This window comes from Brienomyrus brachyistius, chromosome 18, assembly GCF_023856365.1.
Source record: "Brienomyrus brachyistius isolate T26 chromosome 18, BBRACH_0.4, whole genome shotgun sequence".
Classification (NCBI taxonomy): Eukaryota; Metazoa; Chordata; class Actinopteri; order Osteoglossiformes; family Mormyridae; genus Brienomyrus; species Brienomyrus brachyistius.
The window spans coordinates 12,162,457-12,175,764 of record NC_064550.1 but is presented as its reverse complement, the minus strand read 5'-3'; the positions used below and the strand labels follow the sequence as shown (position 1 = coordinate 12,175,764).

Genomic DNA, 13,308 nt, shown 5'->3' with positions numbered 1-13,308 from the left:
TTTTTCATACTGTATACATTTCTATTCACTCTGACTATACCTCTGTCTGAAATACTCTGAGCTTTAAGCCGCACCTCGGATGAGCCCTTTGGTTTCTGTTTGTTCATCTTGCCTGATTGGCCCGTTTGCCCAACACATTCCGCCCCTGTCTTGCTGTCTGCAAACAGATTCTTGCAGGTAGGTGGCCAATAAGGATTGTGTTACGAGGTGACCTCACTATGTCACAGAAGTAATGGCTGGAATTCCAATGCGGTTTTTGGTGTGAGAGTTATTACCTTTGGCGTGTACTTTGGGCCTTGAGACTTTGCAGACTGTTTACATGCATATAAAGCTAAATACCACGGTTAGACAAAGGGAAAAAGCAGAAAAGAACAACAGGGCCCTTTTAAAAACATTTAAATCAGCTATTTAGCTATTAGCTATTTTTTTATCATAAAATTCTGAAGAGAATCAATGTAGCTCTTGTTGATGCAGCTAAGTACTTTTTTTCCTTGTATCAAGCCCAAATTGTACTTCTTAATTAGCTGATCACGCAATCCAGCGAGCTAATAAAACTGCAGTTGCTCTGAATTTGTTAGGTAGAGCTATTTTCAAGTGTCTTTCTGCTAGGGACATTATATCTGATGTCAGGAAGACTGGGGCCACTAAGTTTCTGCATCAGCTCTTAGCTGCTCCTGTGCATGACATCTAACTTCATTTTGTGTAATTCATTTGCTAGTTTACATTTATGGTAACACTTGACCTAAAGCTTTCCTCTATAATGCACTATAGATACCTTCATAATGCATTATAATGCTCAGTATAAGAATTAATTAAGAAAGCATCTTCTATTGACAGTCATTAGGCATTGTAGTGTTGATTAATATATTTAATAAGTTACAATGAAGCTATCATCTATAATGCATTATAGACACCTTCATAATGCATTATAATGATCTGCATAAGAACTAAGGATGCTTTGTACTGCATTATGAAGGTACCTACAGTGCTTTATAGATGAGAGCTTCATTAAGCATTCATAATGAACAATAAACATGGATATAATGTTTTATGTCTTTTTATAAATATTCATAGGCATGGTTATAACAGTTTATGAATACATTATAATATCTTATTAATGTGTTCATAGATCCTTATAGACTCCGGTTTCCCCCCACAGTCCAAAAACATGCTGAGGCTGATTGGATTGCTAAATTGCCCGTAGGAGTAAATGTGTGAGTGAATGGTGTGTGAGTGTGCCCTGCGATGGGCTGGCCCCCCATCCTGGGTTGTTCCCTGCCTCGTGCCCATTGCTTCCGGGATGGGCTCCGGACCCCCCGCAACCCAGTAGGATAAGCGGTTTGGAAAATGGATGGATGGATGGATGGATCCTTTTAGACATGACACTCATAGAAAGTGTTGCCACATTTATTCATTTAGCAGATGCACTGATCCAGAGCGACATACATTGGAGAAAGCAGGGTCAGACAGTCGCTGGAGCAGCTGGGGGTTAAGGGCCTCGCTCAGGGGCCCGACGGTGACATCACTGTGCCGGCCATGGGATTTATAAGGTAACAGAAAATCCTGGAGACACTGTGGTCCAAGTCAAAGAACCAGGGTTTGGCTCCTCCTCTCCATCCTATTCTTAACAGCTGTCATCCAATTGGCTGCTCAGTGGTTTTCCTGAGTCTGAGTCATTGCCATCCTTTGCTCTACAGTCTCCACCCTGGATCACCAGAGCACAATGGGTTCCGTCTTCTCAAATACACTAAGGGATTATGACCCAACTGACTTCCCAGAGTGACTATTTTATGCCCCACAAAGAGGCCCCATCCATGCCACAGACTGTAACAGATGAAACAGGACACCCCCGATAACGTGGACGGGAGGCTCATTTACTCGGTCAAAGGCACTATAATTACGTTACTGCAGAAAACTCACATTCCGCTCTTTTATTTTATGTTGATTTACAAGGTCAACAAATTCAATATCATGAGCTCAAAGGCCAAATATAATATTTCGTAATTAGATTTCTGTGTTTATTTTGTGACATTCCCTTGCCAGTCCTTTACAGAGGGCTGGCGATATGGAATATTTATAAGATGCATGGTCAGTTTGCAGCCAGGAATGTTGAAGGGCCCAGTCCTTTTATGGAATCTATAGGTATTGGCCTCAAATGAAAAACTACAACATGGACTTCGTTTAAAAACAAAATTCTACAAGATGCTGTTTTGACTTTCTGGAAAGGCTCCAGTGTCCTTTGTCACAGCTTTTTGTTGGATTAGCTAGATTTCCTCCGATGTTCTTCCAGTGTGCCCCGTCCATTAGAGTTGACTCCCTCATCAGTTTTGTCTCAAAATCTCCTCTCTAAACATGACAGGCAATAACGTCTTGTCGCTCTCATTGACTGCAGGGAAATGAGCGTGTTCTTGGGCGAAACTCATCTTCTGGATAGAGTCATCGCTACATCTGTTGCTGTTGTTGGTCTTTGATCGGGCAGGCTGTCCTTTGGCCGCTGTTTACAGAGGAGATGGATCTGTCGCAGCTTGTTAACACGATTTGTCCAAAGTCTCTTTTGTGTTTGTCTTGTGTGTTATATATTATCGTTTTCCTTCTGTATATTTTCCTCGAAACTAACCCAAGAAGGCTTATAGTGTTATTGAGAGGTATGAAAGATGCAGAGGTGATCTATCAATGCTGGAAAGCTTTCATAATGGCAAGTAATAGTTAATAATAGCGGTGAAGTGGGGGCTGTCTTACACTTCGGGGGTTGGGGGTTAAAATCCTGCCCCTGCTCTGTATGAGTGGGATTTTCCAGTTACCCCATTACTGTGTGGAATTCCTCTGGGTACTCAAATCTCTACCCACGCTCCAAAAACTCTCCTCCATAGTTTTTGATTGTGCCTTTTGGTGGACTGGCATCCCGTTGAGGATCTACACCTGCCTTTGCCGTTGGCTGGGTCTGGCAGATTCCAGGCCACCCCGGTAACCCTGTACCAGATAAGTGGTTGGACAATGGACCGAGTTAATAGGAGAGCACCTAGCTGAGCTGTATACAGTTACTTTAATGCAATCTATAAACGTCGTGAGACAGTAGAATTCTGTGACTTCACTTCAGTTAGAGTTTTATGAATGTTAAAGGACAATTACAAAAGACGTTTCTACCTAAGACCTTCTGCAGTAAAATGTCACACTGGGAAATGTTCCCAGTATGTCCAGCTGCAGCCAATTGACCTGATGTTAATGAACATGGATGATCATAATGCTTGTACCATCCACCGTAACCTGCCAGATGCTGCCAGTGCATATAAATATTGTGGTGGATGTGTGCTTTTTCACTTCACTTTACGCAGGTGTTCCGATTTAAAGTTAATTCTGATGTTCCTCTTCCGTGAACTGATGCTGTATTTCTTAGAAGTTTTTAAGAACACTAATATAGGATGAAATGATTCTGCTCCTATGATAAGACAGGGAAGTCAAAAAAAAAGTGAAGAAAAACAAATTCTTTCACTCAGAAGGTACGACCTCGGTGCGTATGTTGATGCTTCCATGTCCCACTCTCGCCAGTGTGGGGAAGCAATTAAAAAGGCCAATAGGATGTCGGGTTACATCTCTAGGTGTGTGGAGTTTAATTCAAGGGAGGTGATGCGACGATTATATAATTCCTTGGTAAGACCACACCTAGAACATTGTGTGCAGGTTTGGACACCATACCTTAAGAAGGACATTGCTGCCTTGGAAAAGGTGCAACGTAGGGCTACAAGAATGATTCCTGGTCTTAGAGGAATGTCTTATGATGAGAGGTTAGCTGAGCTGAATCTGTTAAGCCTCATGCAAAGGAGACTAAAGGGGGACATGATCCAGGTATATAAGATTCTAACAGGTCTGGATGCTGTTCAGCCAAATGGCTATTTCAATATTAGTTTAAATACTAGAACTCGTGGCCATAAGTGGAAATTAGCGGGAGAACATTTTAAAATGAATTTGAGCAAGCACTTCTTTACACAGTGTGTAGTTGGAATATGGAATAGTCTTCCTGCTAGTGTAGCGCAAACTAAAACCCTGGATTCCTTTAAATCAGAGCTAGATAAGATTCTCTGAGCTATTAGTTAAGTTCTCCCCAAACGAGCTTGATGGGCCGAATGGCCTCTTCGTTTGTAAACTTCTTATGTTCTTAAGATGTTTCCACTGCATCTAGAGTACACCTAACACAAAGAAGCCCTGATCCTTCTGAAACAGCAGGTTTACTTGATGCTTTTCCCCTCCAAGACAACCAACAGTAGAGGGATGATGTACGACTTATGTCCTGGGATTTAAACCACCACCTTTTGGGTTTCTAGCACGAATACTCTTCTCGTTAAGCCTTTGAAGTGCGATTTGAACCATAGAAATGGGCGCCCTGCCATTCAGATTCCCAGGTAACTGCCAACCGTATATGTCATTTCAAGCATGGCCACCCTTTCACTCAAGTGACCTGTAGGGATGCGAATACCGGTGTGCAGTGTACTGTAGCTGTCAGGCCTCCTAGGTCCACGTCTTGTTCTTAGGCTTGAGGCGTAGTCAATCTTCAGCTGACGGCATCTATGTTTTTGTTTCCTATTTTAGCCCAATCGCTATAGAGTCATGGTTTGTCTCACTTTTCGCCTTTATCAGCTGCCACGGGACAGAGAGAGAAAAAAATGTATATCACTGCATAACTATGCAACTCCATCAGTGAAATGCAGCCGTCTGCAAACTGGGCTGGCAGGGTAGTAAAAGCAGATAGTTCGGCCCAAGTATGGATTGCAGGTAGTTTCTGAACTCAGCATTGAATACAGCTGAGTCAGACAGAGGTCTGGTCCATTGTTCAATCTGGAGTGAGCAATCTGGCTTTGGTAACAAGTAATTAAAATTATTTTTTTTAAAACTGTCTACATACCAGGTTCTTCTGAGCAGGTTTTATATTTAGTAGCCAAAGCCTCTCTGGGTCTAGTCATATACTTCATAACATTTAACAAATCATACCCAATAAATTTTATTCAATGTGTTGGTCTTTTCCTGGTCCCTAGGCTGCAGTGATAGACACACAAATATAGACGATCCCCCACCTGAAGCCCAGGGGAATAGTGACTCCAATAGTGGAGTATATACCATGCAGTGTGATCCTGCATCACAAGTGTGATGTCATAATGCCATGCAGTATAGTCCAGTGCCACAACTGTGATGTCATAATGCCATGCAGTATAGTCTAGCGCCACAACTATGATGTCATAATGCCACAGCACCACCAACTGCAATGACTGGTTGTACTTGATGGACTAGAGTGACAGGCAGGATAGTGGATGAAACCTCAGCCTTAGAGAAGGAGAGAGGATCATGTCAAGGTGAAATTAGCTGGCAGCGGTTCTACAATCAGCTAAGTGATGCTGAATATACTGCACTCATTTTTGGCCTTACTGCAGTGAGGTCATAATCACATTGTATGAAACTGAATTTGTCAACAGTGTGCTCAGAACATCCATTCAAACAATTTCAAATTGTTTGATGCTCTGATTCTTCTTACGTCATGTAGTGCACAATTGGCTTAATCCCCCTACAATTACAGGACACTGTTACATACACCAGTGGCCAAAATTGTGGAAACGCTTCCAGTTTTTAGAGATTGCACAACTTTATTCGACCGTTGCTCTGGTTACTTATTTAATTGTCGAATGTATATTTCTAACATTCTTCGATTGTTTATAAACACTACTGCCAAAATCCGTGTAGTGATTTTTAAAGCGTAATGGCAAAAATGCTAGGTGTTTCCACAATTTTGGCCATTAGTGTAGCATGGCTGAAGAAACAATGACTTAGAGGAGATCCTGGGAGCCACACCAGCCTTCACAAATATAGTTTCCCAGCTCTGCTTTCATTATGGGTTCTAGAAATGGATCGTGTGTCAACGAGAAGTGGAAAGTGATGAGGCTCACATTTTTCCCTACTGTATAAGCTCTTAATTCTGTGCCAAAGAACATAACCGTCAGCTCAGACTAGTCCTCACGTTCTACTGTGAACCCAGGTAAAATAGGGTGTGTCTTCCTATGCCCCCTAGTGGACGCAAATATTCCCGCAAAGGCACGCAGGTCCATGGCTGCATTTGATATACGCTCAGAATCGTTCTGCATTTATACTAGCAGTCAGAGGTTTTTACGCACCGCATGTTTTTATGACGTCTCCGCCTGGGAGTTTGCATGTTCTCCCCATGTCGTCGTGGGGTTTCCTCCGGGTACTCCGGTTTCCCCCCACAGTCCAAAAACATGCTCAGGCTAATTGGAGTCGCTAAATTGCCCATAGGTGTGCATGCGTGAGTGATTGGTGTGTGAGTGTGCCCTGCGATGGGCTGGCCCCCCATCCTGGGTTGTTCCCTGCCTCATGCCCATTGCTTCTGGGATAGGCTCCGGACCCCCCGCGACCAAGTAGGATAAGCGGTTTGGAAAATGGATGGATGGATGAATGGATAAGTCAAATAAAACATGTTTCCTTTATAACATGGAATGAATATGTAACTGGTTGTTTGGTGATGGCAGTCAAATTCTAGGCCGTCCTTTAACTTTAAATGCACTAGTTAACTGTTTCATCCCATGAGACAGAGCAGTGTTCAATGTACCTTGTAGAAAGGAATGTGTTGAATTTTCTCTGCTGTTATAATTGCTAGAGGAGATTGCTTTGATGAATCAAAGATATGACATTTTCTTGCTTATATAGGTACTCAGGTGAACATGCAGTGAATTTATTTGTCAGCAAAGAATATCCAGTAAATGTTACATGAGCGACATGCACATGTAGAAAATCTCCAGAAACATTTGACTGATAGTGTACACAGCATCTCATAGAGTGGGCTTAAAATGCTTGATTGACCTTGTGAGCTGGCCTTGGACAGGGGAGAGACAGGGGCTGTCCAAACGCCAGATGATGGTAATGATGAGATGACATACACGTCGCCTGCTGAGCTTGCCAAGGCCAGGCCCCTGGAGCCGTATGTCTTAAAGTAGGTCATACTTGGCATTGCCTGACAATGCAAGGGGGCAGGAAGGCAATTTCCATTGTAAAGCATTCAAGGTTCATCAGTCTTAGCGGTGACTAGGAGCTGGTGAAAGGGACAGAGAGACAGAGTGGCAATGGAAGTAATAAATAAATGAATGAGCTTGGGGGAGCAAATCTACAGGAGAGAGCCTCACTAATGTCTATAACAGAAACACATCTAAAAATTACCTCTGTGGTTCTACATCCCACAGAGATTTGGCATTAAGGGGATTTAGTGGAGTGTTAGAGTCATTACCACAGCCAGGTGCTAAATGCTTCACTTCTAATGATTAAACTCCCTACCTTGTTGCCTGTCATCTCTGCTTGCCTGCGTACCCATGGAGGTGGTCCATCGCCTTGGTGTGTGATGCTCTGCACAGTCTCAGTGATTCGTGTTCAGTTTGATGCCAGAGTAATGTGAGAAGAGCACAGGGAAAACCATTGACCGGGTTTTCTGATGACTTCAGACGAACGGGCAGGCATTAAAAATGAGGAAAGGAATTACCTTATCTGGCCTGGAAAGTTATAATCCTGGCGGGGGGGGGGGGGGGGGGGGGGAGTCTTGTTTTAAGGTTGGAGGAGTCAATAGCTATTTGAGTGTTGGGGTGTATATGTATGTGTGGCTTTATGGCTGAATTGATGGAGAGGTGCGTATATGTGTGCGCACTTGGAGGGATGGGCTATGTGTTTGGAGTGTTTGTGCATGGGGGGGGGCTCTGTCTCCCCCTCCCATCGTGCCAAAAAGCTCTGCATTGCTGGCAAGAGTTATGAGAATCGAAAAAAGCAACACCAGATGGTGGCGTGTTTTTTAAAGAAGTCAGTGATCTCCTGGACTAACAGCTCTCGCTCTCTCTTAATTACGTCGTGTCCAGTATCGCCCCTGTTGTTTTTTCACATGGTAATTGACCGGGGGGGGGGGGGAAGGATAAAACTGAGTGCGGGACTTGGTCTGGCCATTTCCGAGCGGGATGGCGCTGTGGCTGCTGACTGGCGTGCTGGTCCTGCTAGCTGTGTGTAGACCCACATTTCAGGGAGGTAAGGAAACCCAGCGTGGTACTCTGTGTGTGTCTGCACTCCTGTTTGCATGGCCTTAATTTCTCAGTCGGGCACCTCTACAGGAGGTAATGCAGGATTTGTGAGTGGTGTGCTCTGGACACTAAATCAGGAACTACTGAGTCTCAGGAAATCATCCAGGATTGACTGAAACAAACGCTAAATAATTCTGAAACATTACTCTTTTCGTGTAACCTTTCTGGCTCTTCGTATGTGTTAGCACAATTTGTTCTGCAGCAATTCTGAGGGATGTTTCTGGTCTTGAAGAGCTAGAAGAATGTGACTGGTGGTTTGTCCACCTGTCTTCTCAAATTCGTTCTGCAGACCTACAGCTCAAGGTTCATCGTTTTGAGCGTGAGCAGCAAATTACCTGTCTATGTGCTTTAATATGTACCTTTTTAATTAGTCGTTACTGAGAGAATGACTTATTAGTGCACATGTTCCGTTATTTGTTATTCATTTCTTTTGCAAAACACCGTGCCCATTTTCTTTTTAAAATCAGTCACAAAGTGTTTCAAATGCAGGACCCTCCTGCATGATACCACAGCTGCTGTTCATTTGTAACTCACCTAAACCGTACTGTCAGACGCAAGAGCTGTTTCATTAGCTGTATTGACCAAGCTGTGAGTCCAGTAAGACTTAAGTTCACTCTATGATGTTCACACCATGATGTAATCGCTTTTCTCAGAATGTATCCCCATCATTAAGCGATGCATTGCTGTACTCAGATGTCATGTCACTTGTCTATGACAGATATAGTTTGTAATCTAGATCTGCTTGACCATTATCCAAATGTCCCAAGTATAAAGGCACATATTTCCTTTCTCTTCTTCAATCAAAATCCTTCCGCAGCTCTGACTGGCCAGATGAGCTTGTTACTTGCAGGATATAGTTTTCCCATTGGCCAGTCAGTAATTATACAGCTCAGACAGCTTAGCAGTTTGGCGTGTGAGGTCACCGCTCTCGTTTTTAGGGAAATTCACTTACATATTCGAATGAAGCAAAGCAAACGTATCTAAAGCCTCACAGTTCCTGTTTCTCTAGGGGACCAAGCAGCATGTTTCACTAAATCCACAATGTCCCCACAAAGTTCCTTAACCAAGACCAAGGTTGGGGGATTGACGTTGACTGTCATGCGATCCGCTGATCCTGTATCCATGTGTATGGAGTTGGCATGTTCTCCATATGTAATTGTGGGGTTCCCTCTGAGTGCTCAAGCTTCTCCCTGCTGTCCAAACACATGCTGAGGTTAATTGGAGTTGCTAGATTGCCCGTAGGTGTGTATGTGTGAGTGAATGGTGTTTGAGTGAATGGTGTGTGAGTGAATGGTGTGTGAGTGTGCCCTGCGATGGGCCGGCACCCCTTCCTGGGGTTTCCTGCTTGCGCCCATAGACCCTAGACCCCCCCATAGCCCTGAAGAGGATAAGCAGATCCAGAAAATGCATGGATGCGCAGAAGAGACCCTTTTTTACATTCTCACAAACTATTGCCAACCCAGTGCAAACTTTTTGCATGTGCAACCCAGACATGAAAAACAGTCGGATTACATGCAGTATATCTGGCTTCTTTGCATAAATACGCTTATGTATGTGTGGCCCAGGTATATTTATTAGATTGCCTGCAATGCATGAGCGTGAATAAAAGATGAGTTATCTGGTCTTTATAAAATGGTTGCTCTTTTCTATTGTAAATCAGTTACAGTGATGAAATTTCGTGATGTTCCAGTCATGTACTTACCTTGAGTTTAAATAGTATGTGATTCCACTTGACTTTTATCACAGTGATTCTTAATTTACCTGGTCCTCACGGAGTCCCAGATGCTCCCACAGAGCTCCCTATCAGACAGTGGACTGTCTGCAGGTTCCTGAGCACCGGATTGTGAAACACTCGTGCATGTCATCAGTTTCATTATTTGCATTGTGTTTCAGGGGTCTACTTGCCTACTGGGGCTGGGGTAGGAACTGAAGCAAGACCAGGAACGTTTGGGTTGGGAGCTGGAGGACTGGCCACAGGTCTGTTAGCAAGTTCCTCATGAAATCAATGCGTTGCAAAGTGTCTCGGCGGTCCGCCTTGTAACCGCACAAGTTCGGGGTCATGGGCGGAATTGTGTATGCAGTTTACATGACTGTCCAAGGTTCAGGGCACTTCTGCCAACAGGCAGAATCATTTAGATAGCTTAGATGTTGTATCTAAGGTACCTTTTGATTGACAGTCACGCCTTCCAACGCATCTACACCCTGTCCTCTAGGAGAGACTTGGGGTTCTGTACTAGATAAGAAGTACAGATGGTGTACTGAAAATCTCACAGCTTAGGCAATAGCTGAAAAAGAAATAAGACAATTTGGATGACTCAACTGAATGTTCTATATTGTCTAATGTTATAGACAATGCAACGCAGTTTGCAAGAGAATGAAACAGAATTTCCATCCATCCTTTTTCCAAACCACTTCTCCTACTGGGTCGTGGGGGGTCCGGAGCCTATCCTGTAAGCAATGGGCACGAGGCAGGGAACAACCCAGGATGGGAGGCCAGCCCATCGCAGGGCACACTCACACACCATTCACTCACATGCAATTTAGTAACTATAATCAGCCTCAGCATGTCTTTGAACTGCGGAGGGAAACCGGAGTACCCCATGGATGGAGGAAACCCCATGACGACATGTGGAGAACATGCAAACACTGAACACATGTGACCCAGGGGGAGACTCGAACCCGGGTCCCAGAGGTGTGAGGCAACAGTGCTAACCACTGCACCACCATGCCGCCTCCTGAAACAGGATTTAGGAAATAAAACTCAACCAAACAAAACTCTAAGCAATAATCGTTCAAATAATGATCTGATGATTGGAAAGTACTTAAGATTAAATATCTCGCAGAGGTAATAATGGAAATTAACATATGCTTCTGGTTGTGTCGTTGGTTAAGGGGCCCAAGGTTTAGGTACTAGGCTGGTACCTGGTGGTTTGGGAACTGGTGGAGTAGGAACTGGTGGACTGCTGCCTGGTGGATTAGGACCAGCTGGAGTTAGACCAGGTGGACTGATTCCTGGTGGAGTTGCAGCTGGTGGTCTAGGTGGCCTGGGATTTGGGACAGGTATGTGTACTCATTATGAATACTAGGTAGTACTCAGGAGAAAGAATAACTGAGAAATTTACAGAGAGACAGTGAGAGAATGACACTGCATTGTAATCACCACTGATAATCTGATGATCTTTCCTACAGGGGTTGGTGGTAAACCTGGCAAGACAGGTGAGCTATTACTTGAATCCAAAGTTCTTCTCCTCTCTCAGAGACTATCAAAAAGTTTTAATTGTGCCTCATGTTACCTGTCATTTGTTTGTGTCATTTGATATTGGGCACAAGGTGTAGGTACTGGACTGGTACCTGGTGGAGTAGGACCTGGAGGTCTATTTCCTGGTGGAGTAGGACCTGGAGGTCTATTTCCTGCTGGAGTAGGACCTGGAGGTCTACTTCCTGGTGGAGTAGGACCAGCTGGTGTCGGAATTGGTGGAATAGGAACTGGTGGACTTCTGCCTGGTGGAGTAGGACCAGGTGGATTTAGACCTGGTGGACTGATTCCAGGTGGAGTTGGAACTGGTGGTCCAGGTGGCCTGGGACTTGGGACAGGTATATGTGCACATTATGAATACTAGGTAGTACTCAGGAGAAAGAATAACTGAGAAATTTACAGAGAGACAGTGAGAGAATGACATTGCATTGTAATCACTACTGATAATCTGATGATCTTTCCTACAGGGGTTGGTGGTAAACCTGGCAAGACAGGTGAGCTATTACTTGAATCCTAAGTTTTTCTCCTCTCTCAGAATCTATCAAAAAGTTTTAATTGTGCCTCATGTTACCTGTCATTTGTTTGTGTCATTTGATACGGGGCACAAGGTGTAGGTACTGGACTGGTACCTGGTGGAGTAGGACCTGGAGGTCTATTTCCTGCTGGAGTAGGACCTGGAGGTCTACTTCCTGGTGGAGTAGGACCTGGAGGTCTACTTCCTGGTGGAGTAGGACCTGGAGGTCTACTTCCTGGTGGAGTAGGACCAGCTGGTGTCGGAATTGGTGGATTAGGAACTGGTGGATTACAGCCTGGTGGAGTAGGACCAGGTGGAGTTAGACCTGGTGGACTGATTCCTGGTGGAGTTGGAGCTGGTGGTCTAGGTGGCCTGGGACTTGGGACAGGTACATGTGCTCATTAGGAATACTAGGTAGTGCTCAGGAGAAAAGAATAACTGAGAAATTTACAGAGAGACAGAAAGAGAATGACACTGCATTGTAATCACCACTGATAATCTGATGATCTTTCCTACAGGGGTTGGTGGTAAACCTGGCAAGACAGGTGAGCTATAACTTGAATCCAAAGTTCTTCTCCTCTCTCAGAGACTATCAAAAAGTTTGAATTGTGCCTTATGTGATCTGTCATTTCTTTCTGCTATTTGATATGGGGCACAAGGTGTAGGTACTGGACTGGTACCTGGTGGAGTAGGACCTGGAGGTCTATTTCCTGCTGGAGTAGGACCTGGAGGTCTACTTCCTGGTGGAGTAGGACCAGCTGGTGTCGGAATTGGTGGACTAGGAACTGGTGGATTACAGCCTGGTGGAGTAGGACCAGGTGGAGTTAGACCTGGTGGACTGATTCCAGGTGGAGTTGGAACTGGTGGTCTAGGTGGCCTGGGACTTGGGACAGGTACATGTGCTCATTATGAATACTAGGTAGTACTCAGGAGAAAGAATAACTGAGAAATTTACAGAGAGACAGTGAGAGAATGACATTGCATTGTAATCAGCACTGATAATCTGATGATTTTTCCTACAGGGGTTGGTGGTAAACCTGGCAAGATAGGTGAGCTATTACTTGAATCCTAAGTTCTTCTCCTCACTCAGCGTCTATCATGAGGTTTAAATTTTTCCTTATGTTGTCTGTCATTTATCTGTGTCATTTGATATGGGGCACAAGGTGTAGGTACTGGACTGGTACCTGGTGGAGTAGCACCTGGAGGTCTATTTCCTGCTGGAGTAGGACCTGGAGGTCTACTTCCTGGTGGAGTAGGACCTGGTGGTGTCGGAATTGGTGGACTAGGAACTGGTGGATTACAGCCTGGTGGAGTAGGACCAGGTGGAGTTAGACCTGGTGGACTGATTCCAGGTGGAGTTGGAACTGGTGGTCTAGGTGGCCTGGGACTTGGGACAGGTATATGTGCTCATTATGAATACTAGGTAG

The 13,308-nt window shown here is 44.4% G+C and overlaps 1 protein-coding gene and 1 long non-coding RNA gene across 51 annotated transcripts in view; one reads left to right on the top strand and one right to left on the bottom strand.

The window, feature by feature from the left end:
• Positions 1 to 6,716: 6,716 nt before the first annotated feature.
• On the bottom strand, positions 6,717 to 7,450 carry LOC125713459 (uncharacterized). Its single transcript, XR_007383601.1, has 2 exons — positions 7,327 to 7,450; positions 6,717 to 7,087 (listed from the first exon to the last, which is right to left on the bottom strand). It is a non-coding gene; the product is annotated as an uncharacterized LOC125713459 (long non-coding RNA).
• Positions 7,451 to 7,909: 459 nt separating this feature from the next.
• LOC125713111 (uncharacterized PE-PGRS family protein PE_PGRS54-like) overlaps positions 7,910 to 13,308 on the top strand; it is a 33,223-nt gene continuing 27,824 nt past the window's right edge. For 36 of the 50 annotated variants that reach the window (XM_048984006.1, XM_048983999.1, XM_048983992.1 and 33 more), the window contains exons 1-11: positions 7,910 to 8,058; positions 10,005 to 10,088; positions 11,004 to 11,171; positions 11,301 to 11,327; positions 11,442 to 11,705; positions 11,835 to 11,861; positions 11,976 to 12,269; positions 12,400 to 12,426; positions 12,541 to 12,774; positions 12,904 to 12,930; positions 13,045 to 13,278. In XM_048984006.1, the coding sequence (XP_048839963.1) occupies positions 7,992 to 8,058; positions 10,005 to 10,088; positions 11,004 to 11,171; positions 11,301 to 11,327; positions 11,442 to 11,705; positions 11,835 to 11,861; positions 11,976 to 12,269; positions 12,400 to 12,426; positions 12,541 to 12,774; positions 12,904 to 12,930; positions 13,045 to 13,278 (1,453 nt within the window). In that variant the 5' untranslated portion in view covers positions 7,910 to 7,991. The remainder of the gene's footprint in view (positions 8,059 to 10,004; positions 10,089 to 11,003; positions 11,172 to 11,300; positions 11,328 to 11,441; positions 11,706 to 11,834; positions 11,862 to 11,975; positions 12,270 to 12,399; positions 12,427 to 12,540; positions 12,775 to 12,903; positions 12,931 to 13,044; positions 13,279 to 13,308) is intronic. The other 14 variants (XM_048983997.1, XM_048983972.1, XM_048983996.1 and 11 more) reach the window with 11 other exon arrangements.